The 16405-nt window shown below is 52.9% G+C and overlaps 2 protein-coding genes across 3 annotated transcripts; one reads left to right on the top strand and one right to left on the bottom strand.

The window, feature by feature from the left end:
- Nucleotides 1-200: 200 nt before the first annotated feature.
- NAALADL1 (N-acetylated alpha-linked acidic dipeptidase like 1) lies at nt 201-13534 on the top strand. Of its 2 annotated transcripts, XM_040256194.1 has the most exons (18): nt 202-429; nt 515-687; nt 769-890; nt 1282-1404; nt 6523-6806; nt 6911-7015; nt 8051-8136; nt 8277-8396; nt 10266-10351; nt 10434-10497; nt 10583-10650; nt 10869-10960; nt 11042-11132; nt 11869-11950; nt 12034-12204; nt 12279-12366; nt 12473-12565; nt 12880-13534. In XM_040256194.1, exons 1-18 carry the CDS (start codon nt 230-232, stop codon nt 13064-13066), a joined length of 2235 nt encoding a protein of 744 aa, XP_040112128.1. In that variant the 5' UTR covers nt 202-229; the 3' UTR covers nt 13067-13534. The 2 variants fall into 2 exon arrangements, with proteins under 2 accessions (XP_040112127.1, XP_040112128.1); XM_040256193.1 differs by having other exon boundaries at nt 201-429; nt 515-890.
- Nucleotides 13300-16350, bottom strand: SAC3D1 (SAC3 domain containing 1). The gene is made up of 3 exons (XM_040256273.1): nt 15962-16350; nt 15213-15793; nt 13300-14123 (listed from the first exon to the last, which is right to left on the bottom strand). Exons 2-3 carry the CDS (start codon nt 15784-15786, stop codon nt 13621-13623), a joined length of 1077 nt encoding a protein of 358 aa, XP_040112207.1. The 5' UTR covers nt 15787-15793; nt 15962-16350; the 3' UTR covers nt 13300-13620.
- Nucleotides 16351-16405: the final 55 nt, after the last annotated feature.

Here is a 16405-nt window from a genome sequence, read left to right as displayed (position 1 = left end):
CACGCGTGGATCTGCTCCCCCTCGGGGGTCTCTTCCAAGTGAATATTGCAGAAATCAAGGTGGATGTAAGGAGCTCCTGGCCCTTCCTTGGGACGTCCCTTCCTTTCTCTGCCAGCTAGTGACCAAAGGGCAGGGCCGCATCTTAGATAATGGTTAACTGGATCTGAGGCCCCATCTATAAGAGGCCCCATCTATAAGGAGGCCCCCGAGCTGGCCAAGATCCCACAGGATGCAGTGGGTGAAGGTGCTGGGATGGGTGGTGGGGGCCGCTGCCCTCTTGGGGCTGGGGATCATTGTGGGTCACTTTGCCATCCCCAAGGGGGCTGACTCGCCAGCCCCCAGTGCCTCAGCCTCCCAGGACCTGGACCTGCAGATCCTCGAGACTGTCATAGAACAGCTAGATGCCAACAGGATCCGGGAGAACCTTAGGTGAGAGGCCTGCCTTTGTACCTCTCCCGTGTGCCAGAGGCCCCTCCCTGACCCTGGACCCACCCCTCTCTCGCCCACCCTGCAGAGAACTCTCCAAGGAGCCGCATCTGGCCACCAGCCCCCGGGATGAGGCGCTGGTGCAGCTGCTGCTGCAGCGCTGGCAGGACCCGGAGTCAGGTCTGGACTCAGCCAGGACCACTGAGTACGAAGTGCTGCTGTCCTTCCCCAGCGAGGAGCAGCCCAACCGTGTGGATGTGGGTGAGTTCCGGCTCTGGCTCCGGGATGCCTGTGGGCTCGGGGAGCCGCCGGCCCCGCCCCGACACTGCCCTCTCTCGACAGTGAACTCCACTGGGGCCATCCTCTTCTCCTGCCGACACAGTGAAGAGAACTTGACTGGGGAGCAGGGGGGCCCCAACGTGGTACCGCCGTATGCTGCCTATGCTCCCCCGGGAACCCCACAGGTGGGCCTGGGATGCCCCCTCCCCACTGCTGGCCCAACTCCCCCTAGTTCCCACCTCAGCTACTCCCATCCTGACCCCAGGGGCTGTTGAAGAGAAGTGCCTCAACTGGGGCTCAGCCCCCACCCAGAACGTACTCGCTTCCACACTCCATTACTACTCCTTTTGCCCATCGCTTAGTCATTCAACAAACACTAACGGGGCCTGCTCCAGGCCTGGCCTGATACAGGGTACTTGGACACAGAGCACAGAGAAAACCAGGTGTGACTTGGTCTTGGGGAGCTGAGAAGCTCTGGGTGAGGTCGGGGGACGGGATCTAAATCCTTCATCCTGCCATTCAGCCTTTCCCTCTCTTTCCTGAGCCTGGCTTCAAGTCACCTTCTCTTGGGAGCAGGGCCCCCTCGTCTATGCCAACCAGGGCTCGGAAGAAGACTTCAAGGAACTACAGAACAAGGGAGTCAAACTCCAAGATAGCATCGTCCTGACCCGCTATGGGGGTGTAGGGCGCGGGGCTAAGGTAAGCAGCAGCCCCCAGTGCAAGGGGCTGGGTGGGGAGAGGGGCTGGCAGTGGACAGGAGGAGTGAGGGGAAGGGGCTGAGCAGTGCTGAGTGGGGCACCAAGCCCTGGGCTTGGGGCAGAAGAAGGGGGTGATTCCTCCTTCCACCCACGATGGCTGCTATGAGACTCCTCCCACCCAGGTTCTAGGCCCAAAGAATACTTATGTGCTATGTAACCGTGGGTGCCTTCCCCAACATCCCTGAGCCTTGGGAAATAAAGGAATTGGGAAAAATTTCAGCTTTCATATTCTGGAAGTCTAAGTTCTCCTGTGAATATCTCCTGTGAAGTTCTCCTGAATATCTGACTTAAATCCTCCTGTTGTTCCCTCCACCCACCAGTTTGCTTTGTTGCAATACAGAATTTTGACGGAGAATTCCATGCCTATTGCTATTTATTATTATTTTATTTATTTATTCTCTTTTTAGTTGCCCTGGGTCATGGTTGCTTGGTGCTGGCTTTCTCTAGTTGCGGGAGCAGGGTGGGAGGCTATTCTCCACTGCGGTGCGCGTGGCTTCTCCTGTTGTCTAGCACCAGCCCCGGGGCACTCAAGCTTCAGTGGTGGCGACCACAGTTATGGCTCAAGGGCTTACTTGCTCTGCTGCACGTGGAATCTTCCAGACCAGGGTTTAAACCAGTGTCCCCTGCATTGCAAGGCAGATTCTTAACCACTGGACTACTAGGGAAGCCCTGTCTGTGGTTTTTAAATGTTTATTTACTTACTTATTTTGACTATAAAAAGGTACATAACGAGAGATGGGACTAGGGAATTAGTGTTTAGTGGGCTAAGAGCTTCAAATTTGCAAAATGAAGAGTTCTGGAGATAAATGGAGGTGATGGTAGCACAATAATAGAAATGTACTTAATGCCACTGAACTGTACTCTTTTTTTTTCTTAATATTTATTTGTTTGGCTGTCCTGGGTCTTAGCTGTGGCACTCGGTACTCTTTAGCTGCAGAATGCAAACTCAGCTGTGGCATGTGGGATCTAGTCCCTGAACTGTACGCTTAGATACTAAATTATATGTTATGTGTATTCATCAGTTTTTTCTACAATAGTAAAACATATTTATCCGTTTTCAGAATCAATAGCTAGAAAAAAATAAAAGATTATAATTGCAAGCCATAATGAGAATATGATTAACCTAACAATATAAAGCATCTGTCTGCAATGTGGGAGACCTGGGTTCGATGCCAGGGTCAGGAGGATCCCCTGGAGAAGGAAATGGCAACCCACTCCAGTATTCTTGCCTGGAGAATCCCATGGACAGAGGAACCTGGTGGGCTACAGTCCATGGGGTCACAAAGAGTCAGACATGACTGAGTGGCTTAACTTTCTAACTTTCTAACAATATGAAATAATTACACACAACTTGGGGGGTCAAGCAGAGTGATGTAGTAAGTGGAAGTGCGTACATGCACATGTATGCTACCCAGCCAGTCTATATCTCTTGGTTGGTGCATTTAATCCATTTACATTTAAGGTTATTACTGACATGTATGATCCTATTACCATTTTCTTAATTGTCTTGGGTTTATTTTCTGTAGATCTTTTCCTTCTCTTGTGTTTCCTACCTAGAGAAGTTCCTTTAGTATTTGTTGTAAAGCTGGTTTGGTGGTGCTGAATTCTCTTAACTCTTGCTTGTCTGGAAAGCTTTTGATTTCTCCGTCAATATGAATGAGAATCTTGGTGAGTATAGTATCACTTTAAATATATCATGCCATTCCCTTCTGGCTTGTAGAGTTTCTGTTGAGAAATCAGCTGATAACCTGATGGGAGTTCCCATGTATGTTATTTATCAATTTCCCCTTGTTGCTTTTTAAAATATATATATATATATATATATATATAATATTTATTTATTTGGCTGCCCCAGGTCTTAGTTGCAGCACATGAGATCTTCAGTCTTCATTGCAGTATTTGGGATCTTTAGTTTCTGTATGCAAACTCTTAGTTGTTGCATGTAGGATCTTTGTTCCCTGACCAGGGGTCTAACCTGGGCCCCCTGCATTGGGAGCGAGGGGTCCTAGCCCCTGAACCACCAGAGAAGTTCCTCCCTTGTTGCTTTTAATATTTTATCTTTGTCTTTAATTTTTGTCAGTTTGACTACTATGTGCTTCAGTGGGTTCCTCCTTGGATTTATCCTGCCTGGCACTCTCTGTGCTTCCTGGACTTGGTTGACTATTTCCTTTCCCGTGTTAGGGAAGTTTTCGGCTATTATCTCAAATATTTTCTCAGGTCTTTTCTCTCTTTCTTCTCTTTCTGGGACCCCTATAATACAATTGTTGGTGCCTTTAAGGTTGTCCCAGGGGTCTCTTAGGCTTTTTTCTTTTCTTTTTTTTTTTTTTCATTCTTTTTTCTATATTCTATTCTCTGGCAGTGATTTCCATATTCTGTCCTCCAGGTCATTTATCTGTTCTGCCTCAATTATTCTGCTATTGATTCTTTCTAGTGTATTACTCATCTCTGTTTCTTTGTTCTTTAGTTCTTCTAGTTTCTTGCATCTTCTCCATTATTTTCCCAAGATCCTGGATCATCTTCAGTATCATTATTCTGAATTCTTTTTCTGGAAGGTTACCTAACTCCACTGAATTTGTTTTTCTGGAGCTTTATCTTGTCCCTTCATCTGGGATGTAGCTTTCTGTTTTTTCATCCTGATTAACTTTCTGAAATGTGGTTTTTGTTCTAACCAATTGTGGTTCTTCTAGCTTCTTTTGTCTGCCTTCTGATGGAAGAGGCTAAGAGTTTTGTGTAAGCTTCCATAGAGGGACTGAGTCTTGCTCTGGTGGGCAGGGCTGTGCTCAGTAAAGCTTTAATCCAACTTTTTGCTAATGGGTGGGGTTGCACTCCCTCCCTATTAGTTGTTTGGCCTAAGAGGACCTAGCCCTGGGGCCTATGGGCTCTATGATAGGGTTAATGGCAACCTCCAAGACAGCTTATATGAAGGGGGGCCTTCCAGGAGTGCTCCTGCCAGTGTCCCCATCCCTGTGGTGAGCCCCTGCTGACGCTCGCCTCCACAGGAGACCCTGCAATACTAGCAAGTGGTTCAGCCTCCTGTGGGGTCACTGCTCGTTTCCTCTGGATCTTGGTGCCCACAGATTTTGTTTGTGCCCTCTAAGACTGGAGTCTGTTTCACCCAGTCCTGTGGAACTCCTGTAATCAAATCCTGCTGGCCTTCGAGATCAGATTCCCTAGGGGTTCCCAGTCCCTTTGTCAGATCCCCAGGCTGGGAAGCCTGACGTGGGGCTCAGAACCTTCACAACAGTGGGAGAACTTCTTTGGTATATTGTGCTCGAGTTTGTGGGTCACCCACACGGCGGGTAAGGGATCTGATTTAGTCGTGATTGTGCCCCTCCTACCCTCTCATTGCTGCATCTTCTTTGTCTTTGGAAGCCAGGTTTTTAATGGGTTCCAGCGTCCTCCTGTTGATGGTTGTTCAACAGAGAGTTGTGATTTTGGTGCTCTCACAGAAGGAGATGAGTGCCTATCCTTCTACTCCACCATTTTGAACCAGAAGCCCTCTCATCACAATTTTAAAAGAAGTCAAAATAAATACACATGTACATACATACATAAAAGAAGTGCCCTTGATAAGAGCTGGTGGGAAAAAAAAGAAAGGAAAGGGGAACAGGTGTGGTAAAATGATACAGACAACGAAATTCTCAGTTTAAAAAAAAAAAGTTTTCTCATAATGCTACCCTCCAAAGAGGTAGCTTTGTTTATTTGTTTATGGAATGTGATCCAGAGTTTTCTTGGGAAGAAGAACATATGAAGGTATATTCTTCTTACTCTTTTTTTTATATAAAAATAGCATACAATACTCACTGTTCTGAACTGTGCTCTTTTCATCTTAATACATCTTAGAGGAAATTCCCTGGTGGTCCAGCAGTTAGGACTCCTTGCTTCTACTTCAGGGAGCCCAAGTTCCATCCCTGGTTGAGAAACTAAGATCCTGAAAGCCACTCAGCCTGGCAAAAAAAACAAAAAACAAAAAACAAAACAACCTCAAACCAACCAACCAAACAAAAAGTCATCCTGGAGATCATTCTCAAGTGGTACATAAACTGTCCTTGATCTTCTTTTTTAATGTACTGTTTTGTTTTCATTGACTTAAAATCTATGTAACATAAACTGTACTGTGTTAACCATTCTTTAGTGGGTCTTCGTTGCTGTGAGGGCTTTTCTCTGGTTGCAGTGAGCATGGCTTCTCATTGCAGTAGCTTCTCTTATTGCAGCTTTAGGGCAGGATTGCAGGATTTAGGGCACAGGCTCAACAGATGTGGCACATGGGCTTAGTTTCTCTGAGGCATGTGGGATCTTCCTAGTTCAAGGATCACACCCATGTCCCCTGCATTGGCAGGCAGATTCTTTACCACTGAGCCACTAGGGAAGCCCGGTGAACTGTTTTTTAAATGTACGTTGCAATTAAGAACATCCAGTGTCGTGCAGCCATCACTATGACCCATTTCCAGATTGCTTTCATGGTTCCAAGTGAAACTCTATACCCATTTAACACCCTTATTCTCCCTCTGCAGCCCCTAGTAACCTCTATTTGACTTTCTTAGCCTATTCTAGGTAGCCCACGTAAGAGGAATCATGCAATAGTTGTCTTTTCGTGTCTGGCTTACTTCACTTAGCACAATGTTTTGAGGTTCATTGATGTATCAGAGCTTCACTCTTTTTAAGACTGAGTAATTTACATTTGCATGCTATATAATTGGTTTTGCTTGTCTGTACATCAGTGATGGATAGTTGAGTTGTTTCTATCTTTTGGCTACTGTGAATAGTGCTTATATGAATGGGGGTGTAGGAGCACATTCTCTTTCCTTTATACAGCTGCATGTTATCCACTGCAGCATATCTCAGTTTAACGGTCCCACTGATGAGCCGTCGCCTACACTCAGCAGTTTTCTGCCGTCTCAAGCAGCACTGCAACATGACTTACGTAAGAGTCACCTTGCTGGTAGGAAGACAGACCTGTACTGGCTTCCACAGTGATGAAGGGACGAAGAGGAGGATTGGGAGATGTGCCCCCTTTCCGCCTCCCTTCCCTGAACACAGCCTCCTCTGCTTCCTGCAGGCTGTGAATGCTGCCAAGTACGGGGTGGCTGGAGTGCTAGTGTACACGGACCCCAAAGACATCAACGACGGGAAGAGCTTGCCAAATGAGACCTTCCCACACTCCTGGTGCCTGCCTCCCTCGGGCGTGGAGCGAGGCTCCTACTTCGAGTATTTCGGGGACCCTTTGACTCCTTACCTTCCAGCTACGCCCTCCTCCTTCCGCCTAAACTCTGACAATGCCTCTGGATTTCCCCCAATTCCCATTCAGCCCATTGGCTTCGAGGATGCCCAGGTCCTTCTCTGGTGAGCTTGTGCCCTGGGGTCTCCTGCCCACTCTCCCGTGGTGACCCCCCGACTTCAACCCCCACGTCCATATTTGCTCTGAAGGGCCTCCCCCTCCTCCCCAGTAACCTTGGAGGAAACTTAGCGCCGGCTGACTGGCAGGGAGGACTGGGCTGTGACTACAATTTGGGGCCAGGCTTCCGGTCAAATGGTATCTTCCCAGAAGACGGGTAAGATGGAGCTCCCTCCTCCCCCAACGCTCCCATTCTCTTCCCTTGTTATGCTTTCTTTTTTAAAAAAATTTTGTTTTTATTTTTTATTTTTGGCCGTGCTGGGTCTTCGTTGCTGCACGTAGACTTTCTCTCATTGCTGCAATCAGGGGCTGCTCTCTAGTTGTGGTGTGCCGGCTTCTCATTGCGGTGGTTCTCTTGTAGCCAAGCACAGGCTTTCGGGCATGCAGGCTTTAGTAGATGTGGCCTCAGTAGTTGTGGTTCACAGACTCAGCTGCTCCACGACACATGGCGTCTTCCTGGACCAGGGATCAAATCGGTATCCCTTGCATTGCCAAGCAGATTATTGACCACTGGACAACCACGGAAGTCGGTTATGCTTCCCTGACCCTGGGCTTCCTCTCTGCTCACTTTGAGGCCTGGCCCTTCCCTTTCTCCTCTATCCCAACCCCTCCTTGATTCCAAAATACTTGTCCTGGGGAAGCCTGTGAATCAGTTATGTGCCCCACAAGTCTCTGTGGAGTCCCCCGACCTCACCTTGGACCTCTGTTCTCCAGCCAGCCCCTCTCCGGAGGAGCCCCAACACACCAAGCTCCTTCCCAAATCAGGGCCTCTGGACTTGCTATTCCGGCTGATGGAACACTCTTCCCCAAGCCCTGCCATTCCTGGCCTGCCCTAACACCCCACCTGCCACGAGGCACCTTGTCAGTGTCCCCCCAAGCTCCTTCACTGCCTGCAGTTGCTCACTTCCTTGGGGTCTGGCTGCTCCAGGAGAGGGAGATCCGACGAGGGTGGGGTCCATGTCTGTCTCAGCCATTGCCCAGAGCTGGTACGATGCTGACATACACTAAGTATCCAGTAACCAAGTGAGTACAAAGGAGAATTGGAGTCAGAAGAGCTGGGCTCTAGCCTCGCTGTCTCTCCTGATATTTCCAAGCAGGTGACTTTGCCAGGTTCCTTTCTGACTCTGGGCCTCAGGTTTTCCTGCATTTTGAAGGGGCAGTGGGCGGTGCCAAGACTCCTGTTCCCCTCCAGCCAGGTGAACGTGAGTGTCCACAACCGCCTGGAGCTGCGGAACTCCTCCAATGTCCTGGGGATCATCCGCGGGGCTGCGGAGCCAGGTGAGCGCCTCCTCATGGCTCCCGGCGCCCCCAGGACCCCGCCCAACCCTGGGCGCCGCTGACCACGCCCCCTCGGCCCCGCCTGGCTGCCTCGCCCACCCTTGCTCCTCTGAGGTTTCTGACTCTGCTCCTCCTGCCAGACCGCTACGTGCTATATGGAAACCACCGGGACAGCTGGGTTCACGGGGCCGTGGACCCCAGCACTGGTACTGCCGTCCTCCTGGAGCTCTCCCGCGTCCTGGGGACTCTGCTGAAGAAGGGTGAGCGGGCCGCCCTGCCCCGGTCCAGGGACTCGCTCCCCAAGAGGGCACCTAAACCCAGTCCTCCCTGAATTTTGGGCGCTGACACCCCCTCCATCGCATTCGCCTGTGCCTAAGCCTGAGGGCCCTGGGGGCAGACATGCATGACACTAGCCCTGGCTTCGCTCAAGTAGCCCAGTGCGGTACAGAGAACTCTTGCAATACTTTCTGAGGGTCTTCTGCACCCCTCCAGTAAAGCGAGATCAGCTGTGGTCGCGGGCAAGGCCCTGCCCAGGCTCTGCCCTCGGGGAGTCTCAGCTTGGTTGAGGCAGGGGGACAGACAGTCGTTAACTCTACAAACACTTCAGCCATGCCTACTGTGTGCCAGGCCAGCTCTAGGCACTGGACGTCCCCCCAGAGAACCCCAGAATTCTGACTGTAATGACAACTATGAAACGTGCTATTAGGAAAAATATCTACCGGGCTTTCCAGGTGGAAGCCAGAGCTCAGGGAGGTGGCAGTTCCAGGTGGGGGAGGGGGTCCAGGTGGGAAAGAGTGGCTGCACCAGGTGGCAGAGCTGTGTATTTCCTGAAAATAGGGACATCCTCTTTCATTACCACGCTACAATGATCAGAATCAGTAAATGACATTTTTTACCAACTGTTCCAATAACTTTCAAAAATGATTAGGGCTTTCTCTGGTTGCAATGTGCAGGCTTCTCTTGTTGTGCAGCACAGGGCTTAGTTACACTGAGGCATGTGAGCTCTTAGTTCCCCAGCCAGGGATCGGACTTGTGTCCCCTGGAAGATGGATTCTTAACCACTGGACCACCAGAGAAGTCCCTCCGATAACATTTAGAGCAAAAGAATGTTCTGGTCCAAGAGTCAATCCAGGAGCACAGGTCGCCTGTGTAGTAATCGCATGGGTCATTTCCTAGCTGTTCTTTCTTTCCTGATCCTGATATTTAGTTTGTTGACTGTCCCTCAATTTCGGTTTGTCAGATTAGATTCAGCTTATGCATTTTGGGCAGAAAAAAGTGTGGGAACTTTCCATTGCAAGCATATAATCATTTCATCCTTTAAAAAATTTGATTCAAAACAAAAAGATGAGAAATGATCAAAGGGGACTGAGTTGCGCCTGGAGATGGGAGTACAGCCCAGAGCACACAGTGACATGGAGGAGGAGGGGCGTCTGGAGGTGAGGGGCAAGCAAGGACTCCCAGGCTTCCAGGAGGTGACTGAGGACTGTGGCAAGAGCAGTGAGGGCATGAGATGGGATGGGAGCCAGCCTGCAGGAGGCTATGAGAGCGATGTGGGGCGTTGGTTAAGCCCCTGGATTCTGGAGCCAGACCCTGAATTTGAACTCTGGCTCTGCTGCCTACCAGCTGTGTAACCCTGGGCAAGTCATTAAACCTCTTTGTGGCTCCATTTCGTCAATGGAGACAAGTGAGAGTCTGTCTCTCAAGACCTTCTTGTAAGGACTGGCTCAACATGGATAATGCTCTAAGGACAATGAGAGTATTTCATCACCAAATGAATAGGAGTAGGGGCCGGTTTTAAGATGCCAGGAAGAGAGTTAGGGGATCTCCAACCATCACATCCAGAGAAAGAGAGGGGCAGGGCATTCTGGCAGAACGGACCACCGGACTGAAAGAGATTGGTGTCGGGGGTGGGGGCCAAAGTTGGGGGTGTCACAGCAGATGAGAGGCCCTGGTAAAAAGAGGGCGGAGCCTCAGCGAAGGTTTGGCCGGAGAGGTGCCAAGACCTACCTCCAATCGCCAGCTGCCCTATGGGTTCCAGCCCTCCCTCCCCTCCACATGCCCAACCTTCCCCTTAAGCCACCCCGAGATCTGGGGGATCTTGCCCTCCAGCACTTTATCCCCCTCCTCAGGCACCTGGCGTCCCCGCAGATCAATCGTGTTTGCGAGCTGGGGGGCAGAGGAGTTTGGGCTCATCGGCTCCACAGAATTCACGGAGGTGAGTGAGCCCCGCAGCTGGGCGCTCGAGGGGATTCCCGGGGCGGGCCGCGCGGGGCTGACGTGGCCGCGTCCACCTGCAGGAGTTCTTCAGCAAGCTGCAGGAGCGCGCCGTGGCCTACATCAACGTGGACATCTCGGTGTTTGGTATGAGGGCCGGCGGGGCTGACTCGGGGAGCGGGGACACGAAAAGGCAGGGCCCGAATAGAGTCTTCCTTGGATCCTCTCACAGCCAATGCCACCCTGAGGGTGCAGGGCACGCCCCCGATCCAAAGCGTCGTCTTCTCGGCTGCCAAACAGGTGGAAAGGGGAAGGGCTGGGAGCGGGGTGGGAGGAGACTTGTCGGGGCGGGGCTACACGGGGTAGCGGAGCTGATACTTCGGAGAGGGGCCGGGGGTGGGATTTAGGACCTGCAGGATTGCGCAAGGGCTGGAGACCCTGGTGGGTGGCGCGGACGACCTGCCTGGTTGTTGGACCTGGGGAGGGGCCAGCCGCACACTAGATTCCCCTCCACTCAGATCTCCGCACCGGGCTCCAGCGGTCTCAGCATCTATGACAATTGGATCCGATATTACAACCGTAGCAGCTCCGTGTACGGCCTGGTCCCCAGGTGAGCCCAGGGCCGGGTTGGGGACCCCTGGCTGGTGAGCTGGCCCGGCGCCCTGCAGCCTGACCATATTCCCTCCCATAGTGTGGGGACTCTGGGCGCTGGCAGTGACTATGCCCCCTTCATTCACTTCTTGGGCATCTCCTCCATGGACATCGCCTACACCTATGACCGGGTAAGAAGGCACCCCTTAGTCCCCAGCCCGGGACTTTGCTCCACTAGCCCCCTCCTCTCCCTCGGGCTGCTCCTGTGAGAACTGAATCCATCACTCAGTAATTGTGCTACCTCAACCAGGTTTCTTTACCTCTCTTGAGCATGTCCATCCTCATCTATGTTATTTTATCAAATTTAAGACACCACTGAGTATAAGCAGCACTGCTGTGATATGCATTATTCAGAAGGGAAAAAATACACGGTCAGTTGATTGCAGGATAACACTGTAAGAAGCATCCTGATTTCAGAGATCTTAAAATGTGAAAAAACGTTTGTCTCAGAGTAGATTAAAAAACAGTATAAAACGGGTGATTTGAGGCTAAAATGAGATAAGGGCTGCAGAGTGCCAGGCTGTTTCCCTGTTTGATGCTCCAAAATACCCTTTTTCCCCTCCATAGCCACTCCGCTCCTGAGTGGTGGAACTGGGATTTGAATTCTCCTGTCTGACTGCAGAGCCTCAGGTTCTTCTCCTTCATGTGAAATGGGAAACTGGCACCTGACCCAGCTCTGCCACTTATTAGTTGTGTGATGTCAGGAAGGTTACTTAACCTCTCTGAGCCCATTTCCTCCTCTGTAAGGCAGGAACCCTGGAACCTGCCTCACAGGTGTGGTGACAACTGACTTGAGATAATGGCCCTACATTGAACTCCTTCCACTTCTCATCCCAAGCTTGTCACCCGTGGGTCTTGTTTCCTCAGAGCAAGACCTCAGCCCGGATCTACCCCACCTACCACACAGCCTTTGACACCTTTGATTATGTGAACAAGTTTTTGGACCCTGGTGAGGAAGGGGGTAAGGGGTCTCCTGCAGCGGGAGGAGGCAGGGCTGAAGGCTGAGCCTGGCATCATCGCCCTCCCCGCCAGGTTTCACCAGCCATCAGGCTGTGGCCCGGATTGCGGGAAGCGTGCTTCTCCGGCTCAGTGACAGCCTCTTCCTGCCTCTTAACGTCAGTGACTACAGCGAGACCCTCCGCAGCTTCCTGCAGGCTGCCGAAAACCTCAGGGTCCTATTGGAGCGGCACAACATCAGCCTCGGTACGGAGACCCCAATACCGAGGCATGGGGAGCCTTGTGCCCCCAGGGCTAAGATGCTGGCTGTTCCCCCACAGGACCTTTGGTGACCGCGGTGGAGAAGTTTGAGGGGGCAGCCATGTTGTTCAACCAACGCATAGCAACACTGCGAGAGGGCACCCCTGAGTAAGCAAGGGTTGCAAGCAGGTGTCTGGGAGGGCAGCATCCAAGGCAGGATGCAGGCTGGCAGCTGGGTGGCTGTAGGGTGACCAAAGGGTCTTGTCACCCTCAGTCCCCTGCAGGTGCGGATGATCAATGACCAGCTGATGCTCTTGGAACGGACTTTCCTGAACTCACAAGCCTTCCCAGAAGAACGCTACTACAGGTGAGCCTGTCCAAAGCTCTTGGGAGGTGTGGTGAGATGAGGCTGGGCAGTGGGTACCCATCCGAGGGAGGAGAATGTCACTTTTGCTGGCCTTTAGAGCACAACCCAGTCCCTTGAGATGGCTGGGGAGTCAGGCTCAAAGAGGGGGGAGGCAAATCAGTTAAGGTCACCCTGGGACTAGAGCCTACATCTCCTCCCACTACCAGCAGAGAGGTGCTTTTGTCCCTAGCTGTATACAGGAGCTGTTGCAGGCTGAAGCTCTGCTCATTCTTGGCCCCTGAATGACCTTGATCCTCCCCCATTTCTCCCTTCAGCCATGTGCTCTGGGCACCCCGCACCGGCTCTGTGGCCACGTTCCCTGGCCTGTCCAATGCCTATTCCCAGGCCGAGAACACAGGCCACGAACCTGCAGCCTGGGCTGAGGTGCAGAGACAGCTCAGCATCGTGGTGGCAGCCCTGGAGGGTGCGGCAGCCACCCTGAGGCCTGTGGCTGAGCTCTGACCCCGCCCTCATTCTTCGGCTCCCACTCCGACTCTATCCTACCCTCTCCCCCTCCAGTTTTCTTTGAGTATGTCCCCATCTCCCTTCATGCTAGGAAGGGGCATGACCACAGGACCCTCTCAGACTTCTGAGGGGTCCCACAAGTGTGGACGCTTGAAGGGAGTGACAAGCCCCAGATGAAAATTTCCCTATTGCTGGATCTTGGTTGGCAGAGGGTGAACAGGAGACAGGGATGAGGGGAATGGCAAAACTACCAACTGCTCTTGGAAGCAGATGGGTGAAGATGGGATGCACAATGCCAATCTTAGATGTCAACTCAGAGACCACCAGAGCCACTCCCAGTGATTAGCAGGGAAACTAAGGCCCAGGGTGGACAGGGCATGGTCCAGTTTGGGTTCCTCTTCCTCCACGCCCCCAGCACGTCTCAACTCCTCCCTGCCCTCCCCAAATAAATCAAGCCGAGCTGTTGTTCCTTGTATCATGCAGGAATCATGAAAAAAGAAACCTGAGTGCTCCAGCCCGTCTCGGGGCTCTGGGAGACCACACAGTCCTCTTCATATCTCGGTCATGGGTCTGTCCACAGCCTCATCTTCCTCCTCTGCCATGACCACTTCTTCCAGAGTGCGCCCTCCAAGTTTGTTCCCCACCAGTATCTGGCAGGTCCCGGCAGGTGGCAGCCCCTCCTCAGTGTAACGACCCCTCAGGAACACCACTCTCTCCTGTCCATCTAAGGGTAGTCCGTGGGCCTGGCACAGGTCCCGTGCCTCCCTGGGCCCATCCAGGGCCAGCAGGTGGACCATGAAGCCCAGGGGCAAGGTCTGGCCCTTGGAGGTGCTGAGCGCACGAGCAAGGCGGGCCAGGGCTCCCCGGCGGGCACGGCCCACGTGGCACTGCACAGCGCAGCTCTGAAGGTAGGGCAGCGTCCGGAGCAGGCGAAAGAGGCGGGCGGCATTGCCTTCCCGGAAGGCAGAGTCAACTGCAAGGGCGGCGCGCAGGGCTGGGCAGGAACGCAGAGCTGCAGGCAGCTGCAAAACCTCGTGAAGCGCCTCTACCGAGCCTGGAAGGGTGAGAAGCCCGAATGAGGACGCTGAGTCCGGGAGCAGGCCCACCTTCCGTGCCATCCCCTTTCAGTAATGTCTGACTCTTGGCAACCCTGCCAGGCTCCTCTGTCCATGAATTCTCCAGGCAAGGATACTGGAGTGGGTTGCCATGCCCTCCTCCAGGGGAGCTCATATATATTTAAGAAGGTGACCCAATCAAATCCAAGTTTTCTGACTTAAAGCCTAGCCCTTTCTCCACTGCCCTAGCTGCCCCAAGGTTTGGTAGTTGGCTCTGCCACACCTGCTGTCCACCTGGTAAGGCAGTTTCTTTCTCAAATTCTTCTCCCCTTCCAAGGAGAATGACAACACTGGGACCTTGCGTAAACTGAAGCTTCTGGCCCATTTGCTGTTCACTCACTAAGTTGTGTCTGACGCTCCTCTGTCCTCCACTATCTCCCAGACTTTGCTCAAATTCATGTCCATTGAGTCTGTGATGCTATCTAACCATGTCATCCTCTGCTGCCCACCTCTCCTTCTGCCTTCAGTCTTTCCCAGCATCAGGGTCTTTTCCAATGAGTTGGCTCTTCACATCAGGTGATCAAAGTACTGCAGCTTCAGCAACAAGCATCAGTCCTTCCAGTGAATATTCAGAGTTGATCTCCTTTAGGATTGACTGACCCATTAGTGGGTTGTTAAGTCAACAGCATTTCATTAAATTAAGTAGAATTAATTAAAAAGCATCATCCATCCATAGGAAAAAATCTAGTCTTGAACCTTCTATCTCAGATATATTTGTTGGCATGTGTGTTCTTGGCTGTTTTGCAATACTGACTGAAATGAAGGTTTAAAAGAAAAAGCTTGAAAATCACTATCTAGGTTCAATTGTCCCATTCCAACTCTATCCCCTCCACTTTTCATGAGAAAGCCGAGACCCAGAGAAGGGAAGGGACCGGTCAGGAGGTTCATGTAGGGGCTCAGTGGATCTTGTGCAATGGCTGAGACACACATTTAGGAGACATTTAGGATGTAGAGGGAGCTACTGGTGAGGTTTGAAAGCTTCTCCTTCCTTTCTCGGTCTCTGCTCTGCCGCGGGGACCCTGACTCACCCAGGTTATACAGCAGAAAGAGGCCCTGGAAGGTGGCCTGGCGGGGGTGGGGACCGGCGCCCAGCGCGTAGCAGCGGCGAAGAGAACCGAAGCTCTCCTGGACCTGGGCTTGCAGCAACATTGGGTCCACTGGCCCGTGCATCGCGTTGGGTCCGAGCCGCGCCACCACGGCCAGTAGCACGGCCACAGCCGATTCCAGCACCAACGCCGTCTCGACGTCACTCGCGCTTTGCAGGGCCAAGTCCAGCCGCACCGCGCGCAACCGGTCCGCCACGAAGCTGGCCACCTCCGCGCAGGACGCGTCGGTGCGCTCGGCCACCTCGCTGGCCAGGTAGCGCACGGTGGCCAGCAGCACGGACGGCGGACGAAGCTGACTCGGCGTGGGCCGGATCTTCCCGGCGGCCGGCCGGCTGTACTCCTTCACCGCGCGCTGCGGGTCGGCTCGGGGCCGGTCCCCGCGGCACCCCGGCGCCACCTCGAAGCGGTGCAGGCGGCGCTCCTTTTCGCGCTGTGCGCGCTCGGCGGCCGGACACATGTCCAGGCACGTGCCCACGGGCAGCTCGTAGCCGGGCATAGGTGGGCTGGGGGGAAAGGACGGGCGCTCAGCATCCAGTGGACAGCGGCGGCCCCTCGCCCCATTCTGCGGGAGAGCACGCCAAGGCTGGCGAAGGCGGGGCAACCCCTCCCGGCCCGCCTCCCCGCCCGGGTCTGAACCTTCCCCACGCCCGTCTGGCCGCCGCAGTGCCCACCGAGTCCTGTTGCCTCCCGGGAGCCTCTGCGTTGTAATTCAGCGTCGCCAACACTGTTCCTCACGTTCGGGTCCCACTAAAGCCCAACCACAGTTCACCGCCATAGTCCCATGATGCACCGCTTTATAGTTCCCTTCCGCAACCAATCGCTTTGCAGGAGAGGCGGGGCAGGTGTGGAGCCACGCCTTCCCGGGCTCCCGTCCTCTAATCCCATCACGGTTTAGCTCCTGATCCACCCGACCCAAGTGGGGACACCCGCTTTGGTTCCGCTTCACCCGATAACGTGACTCAGTCAGCCTTACTGCCGTTCTTTTCTGTTTCCTTGAGGGCTCTTCTCCCTGTTTTCTAAATCAGGGGTCAGCAAACTTTTTCTACAAAGAGCCAAAATATTAGGTATTCTTGGATTTACAGGTCACAACCAATCACTCAGGCTTGCCGGTGTAG

Source organism: Oryx dammah, unplaced genomic scaffold (assembly GCF_014754425.2).
Source record: "Oryx dammah isolate SB20612 unplaced genomic scaffold, SCBI_Odam_1.1 HiC_scaffold_15, whole genome shotgun sequence".
Classification (NCBI taxonomy): domain Eukaryota; kingdom Metazoa; phylum Chordata; class Mammalia; order Artiodactyla; family Bovidae; genus Oryx; species Oryx dammah.
Note: the sequence above shows the minus strand (reverse complement) of the source record. Positions and strands in the feature narration are given on the sequence as shown.

What these genes read in the sequence shown, in the direction of transcription:
- SAC3D1 (XM_040256273.1), bottom strand. Translation starts at nt 15,786, where the DNA reads ATGCCCGGCTACGAGCTGCCCGTGGGCACGTGCCTGGACATGTGTCCG. An exon ending in CTTTCTGCTGTATAACCTGG is followed by an intron (nt 14,124 to 15,212) that starts GTGAGTCAGGGT and finishes TCACCCTTCCAG; the next exon opens with GCTCGGTAGAGGCGCTTCAC.
- NAALADL1 (XM_040256193.1), top strand. Translation starts at nt 230, where the DNA reads ATGCAGTGGGTGAAGGTGCTGGGATGGGTGGTGGGGGCCGCTGCCCTC. An exon ending in CCGCGGGGCTGCGGAGCCAG is followed by an intron (nt 8,137 to 8,276) that starts GTGAGCGCCTCC and finishes TCCTCCTGCCAG; the next exon opens with ACCGCTACGTGCTATATGGA. An exon ending in TCTTCTCGGCTGCCAAACAG is followed by an intron (nt 10,651 to 10,868) that starts GTGGAAAGGGGA and finishes CCCTCCACTCAG; the next exon opens with ATCTCCGCACCGGGCTCCAG.